General features: G+C 44.5%; 1 protein-coding gene across 1 annotated transcript; it reads right to left on the minus strand.

The window, feature by feature from the left end:
• Positions 1–9,537: 9,537 nt before the first annotated feature.
• On the minus strand, positions 9,538–14,624 carry COX14 (cytochrome c oxidase assembly factor COX14). The gene is made up of 2 exons (XM_082421512.1): positions 14,371–14,624; positions 9,538–9,945 (listed from the first exon to the last, which is right to left on the minus strand). The coding sequence occupies exon 2, from the start codon at positions 9,935–9,937 to the stop codon at positions 9,764–9,766; it is 174 nt and encodes a 57-aa protein (XP_082277638.1). The 5' UTR covers positions 9,938–9,945; positions 14,371–14,624; the 3' UTR covers positions 9,538–9,763.
• Positions 14,625–16,264: the final 1,640 nt, after the last annotated feature.

A 16,264-nucleotide genomic window follows, 5' to 3' on the forward strand; every position in this document is an offset into this window, starting at 1 on the left:
CTTGGCTACTTTAAATAAAGCTGCTATGAACATTGGGATACATATATCTTTTCAAATTAGTGTTTTCATTTTCTTCAGGTATATACCCAGGGGTGGAATTGTTGGATCATATGTTATTTTCATTTTTAGTTTTTTGGGGAACCTCCATACTGTTTTCCATAATGGCTGCACCAATTTACATTCCCACCAACAGTGTACTAGGGTTCCCTTTTCTCCACATCCTTGCCAACATTTGTTATTTGTGGACTTTTTGATGATAGCCATTCTGACAGGTGTGAGATGATATCTCATTGTGGTTTTGATTTGCATTTCCCTAATGATTAGCACTGTTGAGCATCATGTGCATGTTGGCCATCTGTGTGTCTTCTTTGGAAAAATGTCTATTCGGGTCTTCTGTCCATCGGGTTGTTTTTTTACATTGAGTTGTATGAGCTTACTCCATCTTTTTGTTCTATTCAGGCTGTTAATGGATTGGATAAGGCCCAACCCCATTGGGGAAGGCAATCTGCTTTACTCAGTCTACAGATTCAAATATTAATCTCATCCAGAAACACCCTCTCAGATGTACCAGGAATACTATTTAACCTTCTGTCTGGGCCTTCAGTGGCCAAGTCGACACATAAAATCAACCAGTGTGAAGGATAAATATCAGAAACATAATGTTGAATGAAAAAGGCAAGTTGCAAAAGAATATGTCCCGTTTGATGCAATTAACATTACTTTTTAAACCCAAAAATATATTTAGGGTACTTCTGTAGTAAACATACAGAAACATACAGCAACTGCAGGATGGACAGTGCTTACCTTTATGGAGTGGGGGGTGTGGATTTGGTATGAAATTTTATTCCTGGTGCTCTTCAATAAGTTTGGAATAATTCATCATTTTAAAAAACTTTTTAAATGTAAAAACAAGTATGTGGCATTTTCAGGGAACTCTGATCTGTTGCAGTTGGATCAAAGTGGCAGGAGATGAGAATAAGAAGGTTGCTTGGGGCCAGATTGTGAAGAACCTTGACTATCAGGCTAAAGAGTTAAATTTTAGCTGGTAGGTCATGGGAGCCACAAAGTTTTAAAGCAGTAAGATGAGTCTTCTAAAAGTTGTAGAGAGGGTTTTCCTAGGACTTGGGACGTAACCTAAGAGAGGTAAAGAAAATGGCTTTTTAAAGAAGGGGCCTATGAATTGGCATAGGGCAATACACAGTAGGGTTATCTGTACCACCTTCACCTCAGCCGTCGGCATACAATTCTGTTTTTTCTTCTAGTTCAGCAAGGTCTGTCGTAGGGCAGGTCTCACCAAAAAGAGTTTATCCGCAAGCCCTAAGCCTATAAAAGTAGATTTGGGATCTGCTTTCGCTCAACTGACTTCTATGAAAGACTTTTAGGAAACAATATAAAACTTTCTAGCAGCAACACGGCTTTGCTGGTAATAATTTATTATAAGGAATTGTGGCTCGTGCAGTTATGGAGGTATTCCTTGTGGCTGGTCTCTTTCCTTCATTGTCCTCTGTCTCCAATAGGGTTCCTAGGACAAGCTATAATCCTGCTACCAAAGCTGATCCTGACTAACACAGGGTGGGGAGAGCTATGGTGTCCCAAGCTTTGCCCATTAGTCCTTCTCTCCTGAGTCTTTGGCCTGTGAATAGTTGAAGAGACCAGCAAAAAGAGAATTCAATCAACATATATTTCTTTATGTACATGTAAACACATTGAAAATGGTAGAAAAAAATACACCAGGGCTTCCCTGGTGGCGCAGTGGTTGAGAATCTGCCTGTTAATGCAGGGGACACGGGTTCGGGCCCTGGTCTGGGAAGATCCCACATGCCACGGAGCAGCTGGGCCCGTGAGCCACAACTGCTGAGCCTGTGCGTCTGGAGCCTGTGCCCCGCAACGGGGGGCCGCGATAGTGAAAGGCCCGCGCACCGCGATGAAGAGTGGCCCCCGCTTGCCGCAACTAGAGAAAGCCCTCGCACGAACCGAAGACCCAACGTAGCCAAAAATAAATAATAAATAAATAAATAAAGTAGCTATAAAATTAAAAATACACCAAACTGTTAACACAGGCAATTTCTGAGTAGTGAAATGGGAAGGGGTGTTGGGGGTGGGACGGAGTGACAAGGGGCACTTTTATTTATCTGTATTTTAAAATATTTTGCATTGAAAATATATTCATGTTTTGAGTCCTGACCTTAAGAAGTTACAAACTAGTAGATATGATACAAATGAACACATTTTTTTTTTTTCCTTAAACAAAAAGCAAAAAACCTGTTGAAGTAAGTGTGGCAATATGTTCAAAACAGTTAAAAACTGAGGAATAAGTATGTGGGTTTTATTTCTAAATTCCTTCAGCTTTTGTATATGTTTGTAACTCAAAAAATATTTTTGTTATAAAAGCTCTATATGCTCATGGTAAAAAAATGTTAAGTACATGACATCTCCATTCACCCTAATCATTATCAACAGTTTGGTATATAGCCTTCTAGAACCACTTGTCAGATAACCAAATGTATACAAATGTGTTTCTTTTAAAACAAAAATGAGATTATACCATACATATTCTGCTGGTTTTGACTGATAACATTCCATTTTATGGGTATACCATTATTCATTAACTAATTCTTGAGCTTATTTAAGGTTCTTTACTATTAACATAATACTGCAAATAATAACCTTGTACGAATATATTGTACAGTTGTGTGACTACTTCTAAGGGCAAGAGTCCTAGCAGTGAAATAACTAGGTAAGAGGGTATAGACACTTTAAATTTTTGATAGAAAAAGACTATACAAAGTTGTATTGCCATTAACAAGAGATTGCCCTGTATTATTTAAGTATTAAAAGTGCTGTGAAAGGGGTGGTTGCTATGGAGTACAAAAGAGGTCTTAGGGGCTTCCCTGGTGGCGCAGAGGTTGAGAATCTGCCTGGCAATGCGGGGCACACGGGTTCGAGCCCTGGTCTGGGAAGATCCCACATGCCGCAGAGCATCTGGGCCCGTGAGCCACAATTACTGAGCCTGCGCGTCTGGAGCCTGTGCACCACAACAAGAGAGGCCGCGATAGTGAGAGGCCCGCGCACCGCGATGAAGAGTGGCCTCCGCTTGCCACAACTAGAGAAAGCCCTCGCACAGAAACGAAGACCCAACACAGCCATAAATAAATAAATTAATTGAAAAAAAAAAAAGTGGGACTCCTGATATTCATCCCACTTTAAAAAAAAAAAAAAAAAAGAGGTCTTAAATATCATGATAGGGAATTTGACCTTGACCCAGTAGCCAGTGGTTCTCATCTCTATAAAAAGCCCAATACCATTTTTTTTTTCTCTTGCAAAGGCACTTAAGGGCATACGTTTCCTGACATGATCTTGGGCTGTGTCCTGCAGTTTTATATGAGATATTTTGTTTTATTGCTTTAAAGAAGGTAAGAAATTTCAGTTTTGGTCTTTCTCTTTGATTTGAGGGTTGCCCAGGAATATTTCATTTCCATGTAGTTGAGATTATCATTATTTATAATTTTATTGGATGTGATCAGAGAATACAGTCTGTAAAATTCCTGCAATCTGTAAAATTCCTACTTTTAAATTTGTTAAAAAATTGTTTTGAATAGTCAATTAGTGTTTATAAGTGAACTACAGATATTCACAGAAGATGATCTATTCTCTACTTATTCTATATACACACACGTGTGTATAAGGTTTGTTGTTTGTATTATTCATTTCTTCTCAGTCCTTACTTTATTCTTCTAGTGCTGTTCAGTCTGAACAAAGTATGATAGACTCTCACCATAATTGTATTTTTAACCTGTTCTCCTGTATTCCTAAGAATTTTTGCTCTAGTTTTTTTAGTTGCTTTGTTTGTTGCAAATTTATAACCACCCTTTCTTCATAATTTATGTCTTTTTATATTACCAGATGATCTCTTTATTCCATTTAGTGTTTGTTAACCTTTCTTAATATTACCATTCTTGCTTTACATTCATTTGCATTTCTGGTATGTCTTACCCATCTATTTTCAACTTCTCTTTATTAGTGAGTATGTTTATTAGAAACTATATATAATTTGGATTTGCTTTTTTAGCCCAGTCTATTAGATTTTGTCTTTTAATGGGAGAATTCAGTCTATTGATATTTAGTGTAATAACCAATGAACTTAATTATATTCCTTCATCTTAATTTGACAGCAAATAAGTCTATTCTTCTTTATTAAATATACTTCATGCTCAGTAAATACTAAACAATTGCTTGAGTTTAGGTTTTGACAAGCTTATTTGAAATGACAGTAGGTACTCCAAGTGAAAATGAGGTAGGAAAGGACTGAACCTAAGGCAGGAAGTAAGAAAGACTGGACGGATATATATTGGCATATTACATATTATCTACTCTATTAGAGTTCTCCAGAGAATCGGAACCAATACATTAGAGAGAGAATAAGAGTGAGGGCAAGAGAGACTGATTTATTTCAAGGAATTGGCTAACACAATTGTAGGGACTGGAAGGTCTGAACTCTAGAGCAGGCCGGCAGGCTGAAAATGCAGGTAAGAGTTGATGTTGCAGTCCAAGATCCACAGGCTGGAAACTCAGGTAGGGGTTCTATGTTACAGTCTTAATGCCGAATTCCTTCTTTGGGAACTCTGTCTTTGCTTTTAAGGCCTCAACTGATTGGGTGAGGCCCATCCATATTATGGAGGACAATGTGCTTTACTCCAAGTTGGCTGATATGTTAATTACACCTAAAAAATACCTTCAAAGCAACATGCAGACTGATGTTTGACAAAACAACTGGGCACCATAGCCTAGCCAAGTTGAAACAAAATTAACCATCACCTCAACACCATAGCAAAAGTTGACCAAATATGAATGGATTATTTCTAAACCAGGTGGTTACAGATATTTGTAAAACACTCCCTTTACTATCCTTAAATGCAATTAATATTTAACTTATCTACTGTACACGTAATTTTTAAAAATCACCATAATGTTCTAGTAGTAATATAAAGGATATGTTTTAAGAAGAATTTATAATAAAGTTATTTCCACATATAAATATTGGGCATAGTTATACTAGCACTCAGATGCTTGCACTTCTGTACATTCACCATGAATGCAGTGGCTACAAATGCAGACTGATACTATCGTGTTGTGTCAGAGATTCAAATGCCAGGAACAGGCTCTGCCACCAATGGCATGGTTTTTTGAAATGGTGAACAAAAGTTCTAAATAAACTACACTACAATCTCCCCTCCATTTATACAGTAGTTGCATGCCTAGAGGATTCAGAGTACACTAAAAACTGTACAAAAAATACTGCATATTTATAGGTAAAAGAGTGAGGTTATAGTCTCAGCTAATTATAAATTTTTTCACTTGAATATTTATGGGGACATTTGATAGTTGTGCCGGACTTGGGACAGTATGTTGTGTAAGACTATCCCAGACATTGTAAGAATTCTGGCATCCTTGGCCTCCACCTACCAGATGCCAGAGATGCTTCCCAATCATTGTGACAATCAAAACACTTTCACCTCTGTTGTGTGTGTGGGGTGCCACTTCTGCTGAGAACCACTGTACTAAATAATAGGAAGCTATCAAAAGTATTTTTTCTCCCCTCAACTTTTTGAGAAATTGGAAAAAAAAAAAGAGAAAAACATTAAGAATGCTATATGCGCTCATATTTCCAATACCCCAAATTAATACCTCTAACATTTTGTCTTCAAATCTTATTTTTAAAAGAAATAAAAAATTAGAGACCTGTGACATTGTGATATAATAAATATATAATTGGTCTTAGTCCCAGGTTCTTGGCACAGAGCTTCTAAGACCCTTGGGAATCTCCAGAGTGACATATCTTTTTATTTGCTAATGAGGTTACTCTTGGTGGGCCCCTAGATAGTTTCAGGTTGGGAGCTGGTTGCCAGAGGAACAAGACGAAGGCAGATTAGAGGGCTGGAACTTTCAGCCCCACATTCCCGATCTCCTGGGAGGGGAGAGGTGCTGGGGATTAGGTCAACCATTGAATGGCTGATGATTTAATCATGCTTACATAATGGAACCTCCATTAAAACTCTAAACAATGAGGTTCAGAGAGCTTCTGGGTGGAACACATAGAGATGCTGATACAGGGATGGGCGCTATTCATCTCTTCCATTTGGCTGTTCCTGAGTGGTATCCTTTATAATAAACTAGCAATAATAAATAGTTTCTCTGAGTTCAGTCATGTGAGCCATCACAGCAAACCTGAGAAGGAGGTCGTGGGAACGGATCTGTAGCTGTCAGGCAAAGTGGGGGTAACCTGGGGACCCCACTACTTGTGAATGACTGAGCCCTTAACCTGTGGTGTCTGCGCTAACTCCACGTAGCTTAGTGGCAGAATTGAACTGTAGGACATAGTTGGTGTCTGGAGAGTTGGAGAATTGTTTGGTGTGGGAAAAACATATTTGGTGGTAGAAGTGTTGTGAGTAAACAGTTTCCATTTAAGACCCCCTTTAACCTCTGCCCTGTTCCACCTCACCTCATCCCCAATGTAATGACTACTATTGTCCTTTCAATTTTTTATACTTTTATTATAATCACATATGTATCCATAACAACATAGAGTATGAATTTCCCCATGGGTTTGTGATGTATCCTCTATCATATTCAATTTCTCACAGATACATTGATCTGTGTCTGAGTTTATTATTCTGTGCCATTGATCTATTTGTCTGCTCCTGCACTAGTACCACAACATTTAGAGTACTATTAGCTTTCTACTATGTCTTGATATCTGGTAACCCCAACCCATCTTCTTTGTTTCTTTTCAAAATTGTCTTAGATACCTGTGCTTCTAAAGATTTTTTTAGAGAAAAAGTGGTGTCTTCTATAGATACTTGGCCCAGCATGGGAGGGTGAAGGGTCAGAGAAACCTTTTAGGAAAAAGAAGATAGAAAGGATGTTCCATTTAGAGAGAAAGCAAGAGCAGGCATGGAGACAAGAAACAACGTGCAACCACACAGGTCATTTGATTTTACTAGAACACAAAGGGTGATGTAGGAACATAAGGTGGGTCAAGTCTTAAGGACCTCATACACCATACCAAGGAGTCTGGACTGGACCTTATAGGTCAGGGATTCTTAACCTATTGTCTATGGTTGAGCTTCAGAGGGGATCCGAAGCAGAATGCCATAATTGAATCTTTTCCAAATAGATGTCTCTGACAGCAGTGTGGCAAATATGAGGTCAAGATTGGAACTAAGACCCCTAAAAGGCTCCTGCAAAAGTATAAGCAAGAAATGACAAGGGTAGAACTGACTGAATGGATGTTTAAATGGTAAAACTTAATAAGACAATTACTTGGTTGGGAGTAGGGTACAGAGAGTGGTGTAATAAGACTCCCATATTCCTGACTTAAATGATAGTGAAAATAAGGGAAAAAAAAACAAGTAGGTCCTGGAGATATGAAGGAACGCTGTTAGTCGTGGACAAGTTAGAGAGGACTATAGGATTTGAGTGGATATAGCAAGCAATTGGATATATCTGAAGCTCAAAAGGTCAACCTGGAAGATACAGATGTGGAGGTCAGCAGCAGGTGTTAATAGCTGACATTTATCGCTTGTCAGGTACTGGAGTATTAATATGAATTGTCTCATTTAATCTCAAACCAATCTTCTAAATTAGAAACTACCACTTAAGCAAGTTTATATACTGAGAAGAAGGAAGAGGGTGAGTTAGATAACTAATGGAGCAAGGTCTGGGGTTGAGAAGGGTAAGGCTGGAGGCAGGGCAGCTGTTCGGGGGCTCAGCTGTGGGCACAGGCTGGACAGGGAAGCAGTTTAGACCAAAAAGGGGTGAAAGATTGGAAGGAAAAAAAGGAATCCAAAGATTTGAAGTATTCAAGTTCTCGAATAGAGTGAAAATGAGAATATAAGAAAGCTCCTCAAAAAGGACTGATTTTGGGGCTTCCCTGGTGGCGCAGTGGTTAAGAATCCGCCTGCCAATGCAGGGGATGAGGGTTCGAGCCCTGGCCCGGGAAGATCCCACATGCCGCGGAGCAACTAAGCCCGCGAGCCAGAACTACTGAGCCTGCACTCTAGAGCCCTCGAGCTACAACTACTGAAGCCCGTGCTCTGCAGCAAGAGAAGCTACCGCAATGAGAAGCCCCCACGCGCAGCAACGAAGACCCAACGCAGCCTAAAATAAATAAATTAAAAAAAAAAAAAAAAGGACTGATTTTACACTGTTCAGAAGTGGCACTGGGGAGCTGAGAGAACGGTCACCTTACTGTCTGTACAGGCAAGTGAGAAAGCAGAGAAGGCAGTGGAGTCCTTGGTTAACATATCAAGAGAGAATGGGAGTAAATGGGTTGAGTATATAGGAATGCTGAGCTTTTAAATCATGGAAGAGGGCCTTCAGGTGAAAGGTTTAGGAATGGGGGACAAAGGTCAGAGCAGTACGTACATGAGAGAGGACAGGTATCCAAAGGGGTTGATATTTTGGGCGATCACCAAGAATGACGTGAACAAGCAAGCCTCAAAGCTCAAAATGAAATGGTAGGGGGCTTCCCTGGTGGCGCAGTGGTTGAGAATCTGCCTGCCAATGCAGGGGACACGGGTTCGAGCCCTGGTCTGGGAAGATCCCACATGCCGTGGAGCAGCTGGGCCCGTGAGCCACAATTACTGAGCCTGCGCGTCTGGAGCCTGTGCTCTGCAACAAGAGAGGCCGCGATAGTGAGGCCCGCGCACGGCGATGAAGAGTGGCCCCCGCTTGCCGCAACTAGAGAAAGCCCTCGCACAGAAACGAAGACCCAACACAGCCATAAATAAATAAATAAATACATACATACATAAATAAATGAATGAATGAATGAAATGGTAGTGGGACTTCCCTGGCGGTCTAGTGGTTAGGACTCTGGGCTTCCGCTGCAGGGGGCACGGGTTCGAACTAAGATCCCACATGCCGTGTGGCCAAAAAAAAAATGATGGCAAGAATATCCTTCATAGTTGGATTTTACCTTGAATGCATTGTTTTCTTTCAAATCCTCTTCACAACTCTGCAGTCAGACCTGCAGGTAGATTGTTGTGCAGCGGCACAGTGAGAAATCAACCCTGATGCTAATACTATACCCACTATGCTTAAGGAGATGGACTGCATTACTGTAGGCTGCCCAAAAGCCCTTCACATTTTATGAACTATCCGCCTCCACTTTGTGCAATTTTAACAGCTGTTAAACAAGGGCCTCTGCCTCCTTGACTCAGAAGTGCACATGTGGCCAAGCTGGCCAGAGAACTCCATTACCTGGACACAGTTTAATTGGTCCAGGAATGGTCACTGACCACAAAAGAGCTTTGGTCTTTACAGAGTCTTCTCAGGGGATTTATACAGATGCTGGGACAGTCTTTTCTCTGAGATCAGGAGAGCTGAGATTACTACTCCTAGAACTGTATATCCCCTACTTCATGGGTGCTAAGAGCTCAAGATATGGAAATCCAGTCTGTGACTAGAAAACTGGTAGTCAAGACCCCACCTCTGTAGTCCATACCCCGTTCAAGTAAACAAAAACACCAAGACACAGACATGGCAAAATATTTAATGTCTGTAGGTGTGCCTCACCCTCCCATTCCTGTTATGATTCAATAGCCTCTCCAAACTGACTACCAGAGAAAACATGGGCACTTTTTCCCAGCAGAGTTCGAAAACCATTAAGGCCCTGATCCTCTTGACTCAGAAATGATTGCAGGTGAGGTCTTTCCACAACATGCCTCAGGTCTCTCTGCTCAAGGTAAAAAGCCCCCCAGTTCTACGGGACTCCCGAGGTCTTCTGTTCTTCTGCAGCCTGGCGCTGGGAGCTGCGTCGCTGGAAATAGTGGTAGACTCGGGCGCTGCAGAGGTAGCCCCCATAAACAGTGAGGAGCATCATGGAGGTGGAGAAGGTCTTGTAGCCAATGTCGGCTAGTTGCTTGGCAGTTGGCATGTTGTCCCCTACAAAGACAGACTAGATTTAGACCCAAGGATAAGGCCTCATCTGCCCAGCCCAATTACCTGTTTAAGGCCATTTTATAACTTCTTAGTTTGTCTGCACTCTATTCTGAATGGCCCCTAGACATATGCAGCGTCTTATACTGGAAGATATTGTTCGGGAATTCTTAAGATTCAAAAGGGCAAATAAAGTCTGCATACAAGATACAGAAACACAGCTGGAACCAGGTGTATCTGAATGACATTACAGCTAACACCTGACCCTCCGTGTTTATGGAAAGACGTGACTGGTATGGACCACCCAGAAATGTTCTTAATTGGTATATTACTTTAGGCACACATCAGTTTTTCTGGCTAGTAGGGAATTTATTGAAGTAGCCAGAGATTAAACATTAGCAGTGAATTATTCTCTCTAGGAGGATCGAATGGGAGCCTTCTGGGCAATATCCAATTTGTTTTCCCATAAAACCATCTTATTTATGGTGCTCAGGTTCCCAGGTTAGTCTTCAAGCATCTCTTTAAGCCATAATATACTTGAAATAGTGCCAACAGTATGTTTATGTTATTTCAATTAGACATAACCTTCTACAGCATTAATCCTGAATTCCAAACATAAAACGAAGAACCTATCCCAAGGGCTAAAACGAAACTTACTGTGTCCCCAGCAAATTAACTCACATTTGCATGAGATAAATTACTTCCAATTTAACTGTTCCCTGGACATTCTGAGCCAGGGAACAAGAGAAAGTTTAGAATGGGAATCTCTCATCTTGAACAAAATGTTCTCAATTTGGGACTATGAATGTATTCTCAGCCTCTCTGTTGAGGGAATTAAAATTAAAAGACTGACTGAAGTTAGTGAGAATAGTTTTCTTAAAAGTCAAGAATTTGAAAGGAGAAAAGTTCAGGTTAGCTGGTTGAGGGGGTCAGGGGTAGGGTGTGACATCTAAGTGTTTCTCAGAGTAAGTCCCATGGGCGGAACACTGCCTTTGAGCCAGTCCCTGAGGGTAGATCCCACACTGAACTGAGGCACAGCTTCCTTGAATCATAATTCCAAGTGACTATTGAAAGTGATATTAAATAAGGTCAGAGGAAGAAAACCAAATGGCACAGGGACAAGATGAGAAAGGGTTGTATGCAGGTTATCTGGGGTTTGAAAGGACCCCAAGCTGTGAGACAGTAAGAAAACAAACACATGCCGCGGAGCAACTAAGCCTGTGCGCCACAACTACTGAGCCTGCGCTCTAGAGCCCGTGTGCCTAGAGCCCGTGCTCCACAACAAGAAGCCCGCGCACTGCAACGAAGAGTAGCCCCTGCTCACGGCAACTAGAGAAAGCCCGGGTACAGCAACGAAGAAACCCAACGCAGCCAAAAATAAATAAATAAAATAATTAAATTTATTAAAAAATAAAACAAAACAAACAAACAAAAAGAACACACAGAGCAGGACACTAAGGTAATAAACAAGCTCCCAGCAAAGAGACCACCTGCAGCCTTCAACCTCCCCCTCACTTATTCTTTCTCCTCCTATCCCCCATTACCCTGGCCAGATGCTAACCAGTTATAGGACCACCTCTTCTCAGGGCTGGAGGAAGAAGGCTGGAAACAGGATAGTACATCTTGCCTAGAAGAGTGACAGAAGATCTACTGACAGATGAAATTTTTCTAGAACCTCATTTTCCTCTCTTGTCTAATCCAACCTGAGATTTCTCCTATTTTCAAATTAACAAAAACTTTTCACAGATCCTGAGCTAAGGCAGAGCAGTGGAAAAAGAGAAGACAGATGAAGAAGTTATTCTAGAAGTAGAACAAGGCTAATTAACTGAATGGGCTAGGGCAAAGCTGAAAATATCTCCAAGTTAACAATTGAAGAAACTTTATGGAGTGGGACACTGCTAATAGAAAGAAGAAACAGGTGTGTGTCACTATGTGTGTATGGGGATGGTGGTGTCAGTAAGCATCAGTCAAGAAGATCATGAACTGGACATGTTAAAGTTAAGATGCTCAATAAAGGGACTTCCCTGGTGGCGCAGTGGTTAAGAATCCGCCTGCCAACGCAGGGGACACGGGTTCTGATCCCTGGTCCAGGGAGATCCCACATGCCACGGAGCAACAAAGCCCGTGTGCCACAACTACTGAGCCTGCACTCTAGAGCCCGCGAGCCACAACCACTGAGCCCCACGCGCCTAGAGCCCATGCTCCGCAACAAGAGAAGCCACCGCAATGAGAAGCCCGCGTACTGCAACGAAGAGTAGCCCCCGCTCTCCGCAACTAGAGAAAGCCCACGCTCAGCAACAAAGACCCAACACAGCCCCCCCCCAAAAAAAACAAGAAAGAAAAGATGCTCAATACAATATTCAGGCACATGGATATGCAAATGTGGAACAAATCCTAGAAGAGAGGCTAGGCTACGGATACATATGGAAATAACGAGTGTCACTGAAACAAACGATAAAACCCAAGAGAGGGGCTTCCTGGTGGCGCAGTGGTTGAGCATCTGCCTGCCAATGCAGGGGACACGGGTTCGAGCCCTGGTCTGGGAAGATCCCACATGCCGCAGAGCCACTAGGCCCGTGAGCCCCAATTGCTGAGCTTGCGCGTCTGGAGCCTGTGCTCCGCAACAAGAGAGGCCGCGATAATGAGAGGCCCGCGCACCGCGATGAAGAGTGGCCCCCGCTTGCCGCAACTAGAGAAAGCCCTAGCACAGAAACGAAGACCCAACACAGCCATAAATAAATAAATAAATAAAATTTAAAAAAACAAAACAAAACAAAAAACCCAAGAGAAAGAGGCCAAGGGAACGCCAGTTTGAAGAAAACAATTACGGAAAGAAAACAGGAAATTCCAGAAACATCTGGGATGCATTTTCATTTAACTACAGCAGTGGTTGAAAATCACTGCTGTATCAAGTCACTACCACTGACAGAGGTATGCTGTATCTTCGGGTGTATTGGGCCAGAATAAAAATTGGGAAACACTACTGTAAAGTTAAGTGCCAAGAAAACTGGTCAGATGGGATCACTGGATGGGAACAGGTGACCAGGTCACAGGTAAACCTAGGACAGAAGTCAATTTAATGCACTAAATTGGAACAGGCATTAAGTAAAAAGCATGGATTCTTAGCCAGAGCCCCAGCAGGCCCCATGAACCCCGTCCCACGAGGTTCATGTGTCTATGCACTTTTCCAGGACGCAGAAAAACAGATTATTAGAAGGATCATAACCCCCTCTCGCCCCAAAGATAAGAATTGATATTCTTGTGATTTGCTGGTTAAGGGAACGGGAGTGATAGGGCAGCAGCCTGAAAAGGTAACAAGGTCAAGTAAATTCTAGTTTTGTTTTGCTTATTGATAAGGAGATTTGAATATGTTTTAGAGGAGAAGAAACTGGTGGCTAAACTGAGGATAAAAGTGAGGTGGATGGGATGGAACAAAATCTAGGATGGCCCAGGAAAAGATGAAATTAGAAGCCCAGGTAGAAGGATTAACCTTGGAAATGAAGAAAATTTTGAGGTTAGCAGAACATTCTCATCTGAGGGACATCCATTTTCTCAATAAAGCTCAAGGCTGGGTCTTTTATGGGGTTAGACTGAAGGTTTCAGAAAAACAGGAAAAAGAAAACAAGAACCATAATGGAAATGACACAGGGGTGCAATCTGCAAAAACCTTTTCAGATTGTGGCTCTTTTCTCTTTTTCTGCCCCCTAAACATGGGAGGACCTCAAGGCTCAGGTCTCTCCTCTGGAAACCTCATTTCCTCAAATGGATCCATCCACCTCAGCCTAAATTTACTCATTTATCTGTCTACCTTTTACTCGTGCTATAAAGGCTGCAGAGAATATGGCTTCTGTCTCAAAGGAGCTTATGGTCTGATGGGGATAAGCTATGCATCCCAAATTCTGTTAGACGAAGTGGAAGACGCCGGTGACCAGAAGAGAAGAGGCGTTTTGAGAGTTCAGAGACAAGGTGGAGGCTCAAGGAAAGTTAGCAGAAAGGTGGGGACGGGGTGGGGGGGCAGCTGTCGTTTTAGAAGGGTGGGCAGGATTTACACCGGTAGAGAAGAGGGAGGGGGAGAGCATTCCAGGAATTGAAAGCAGCAAAGGAGCGGATCCAGTTAATCGATAAGCAGGAAGGGTGCCCGGGAAAGCTGCATTGCAGGGCGCAGCGGACTGCAAGACAAGGAAGGGTCAGAGCTACTGGAGTCAGAGCGTGGGGGGCCAAGGCGCGCGGTCAAGGTGTGACAGGAACCTACGGCCGCAAGGAGCTTGCTGGGCTGGAAGCGGCGCAGATCGCGGCACAGGGTACACGGTAACCTCCAGGGCGCCGAAGCCTGAAGACTGGGCGTGGGAGGATGCGGAAAGCAAAGGCCGGCCCGAGCGGGCGCGCCTCTGCGGACAGGCGGCCCTGGCTCGGGCCTGGCAGACGGCGTACCTGGATGCTGCCGCTCCCTCCCTTCCGACCGAGGCCTCCTGCCTGCGCGACCTCCTAGCGCAGCCAGAAGCAGCAGCCGGGTCCAGACGAGTGAGGGTACCGCCCAGGGCCAACCCTGAACGCTGAGGCGCTATTGGTACGGAACACCACCCTTTCTCCCACCCCACGCTCCGCTAAAGCTCTAGGATTCTGCTCCCGACGCGAGATAGAGCCCCGCGCGCCAGACGCAGCATAACCCCGCCCACCGAGGCGAGAGCCCGCGCCGGCTGCAGCTCCGACTGGTTGCTGCCTTTGAACATCCGGCTTCCGGGTCAGCCGCCCTTACTACGCATCCTCAGACGAGCCTTCCTCTCGGAGAGGCCCGTTGGTTTCTGGGGGTTGTAGTCATTCTCCGACGAGAAAGCGTCTTTGGCGACCCAAACTCTGGAACCGGAACTTTTAGGATACTCAGTCGCCACAGAAGAGAGCCGGCCAATCCCCAGCCTGTGGCGCGGTGACGTCTCCGGTAGCTGGGTAGGTTCTCTCGGAGTCCGCCCTCTGGAGGGGGCTGCGCGCCCCCTAGAGCCTGGAGCTGCCCTCTTCCCCCGGGCCGGCCTTCAGCCGAGCTCAGGAACCCGACCCGCCCTGTGAGGCCTGGACCGCCGAGGATTGCGGCAGGTTTGGCCGTGGCCCCGGAGTGGGCGCGAGGGTCGAATCTCCATAATGTTTCTGTCCCGTATGTGACCTCCCCGCTTGCAGGCGGCTTGATAAAGCCTCAGAGAAGCGCCGGGAAGGGGTTGGGAGGGGGTGCCATTTGGGGGAAGGGGGGCTGCGTGGGCACACCTGCAAGGGGCCGGGAATGGCTGGGATGATCGAGGAAGAATTTTTCCTTTTTTCGTTTTTCCTCCGGCATGAGTGAAAACATGCATGCAGTGATACACCCCCACTGCATACGCCCTACCACATGCACTTAAGCGCCCTTCCCTAATTTGTTTCTGCAAAAAACACGCTTTATTGGGTAGACAAGTAGGCCTGGTTCGCAAGCCTCAGATTCAGTTAATTGTGGAGTGAGCAAAAGTAGGCAAAGGTTTTTGACTATCTAAGAGGGTCGCAGCTGCAGCCTAGGGAAGAGAGCTGTCTTTCTGCCCTGACTTTGACCTCCTGGGGAAGCAGCTCTGGATCCAGTCAGCGCCCAAACCTGGGCCCAGCCAGATCTAGGGTGACTGTGCCCCTCACGCTCGCTGCTCGCAGATCCAGGCAGCCCTGCCCTTCATTGGTAAGACTGACTTCTCAAGGGCGAGGGGCTGAGAGGAGCGTGCCTCCCTGGTTTGTCCAGGAGTAAGGGAGGGTTAACATAATGCTGGCCAGAGCCACAGCGTGCCAGACGCTGCCACACAGGAAGCTGAGACCCTCTGCTGGATGTGACAGGAGCCCTCGGCCTCTATTTATAGCCAGGGGTCCAAGCTGCTGACCTGTGACATTCTCCGGCTGCCATTCCATCCTGGAGCCAGGCCACTGCAAGGCACACTCCTCTCCCTCCTCCCCTTGCTGTTCTTCCCTCACCCCAGCGGGGAGGGAGGCTTGAATTTTTTTCCTCCTCCACGAGTTTCCCAGCTCCTGAGGCGCTGAAGTAGTCAATACCTCATGAGAAGGCCTTCAGGTGACAAAGGAGAGCCGGCCTTGGAATTCAGACCACAGAGATGGAGACCTGCTCATCCTTCCTTACCCACTCTCTGGCCCCCTGGCCTCCAGATACAGGAACTGGTTAGCTGCCTTGGCTGCTCTGGGGGTAACTGAGAATTAGGGACAGGGTTTAGGAGGTAAGGGGTGGATCCAAGATGTCCTGGGGAGATAGCAGCAGGAGGAACCCAGCTGACACCTCCCCCCACTAGAGCTCCTGAGAAGGGAGGCAGGG

The sequence above is a fragment of the Balaenoptera physalus genome (genome assembly GCF_965194825.1).
Source record: "Balaenoptera physalus genome assembly, chromosome: 13".
Taxonomy (NCBI): Eukaryota; Metazoa; Chordata; class Mammalia; order Artiodactyla; family Balaenopteridae; genus Balaenoptera; species Balaenoptera physalus.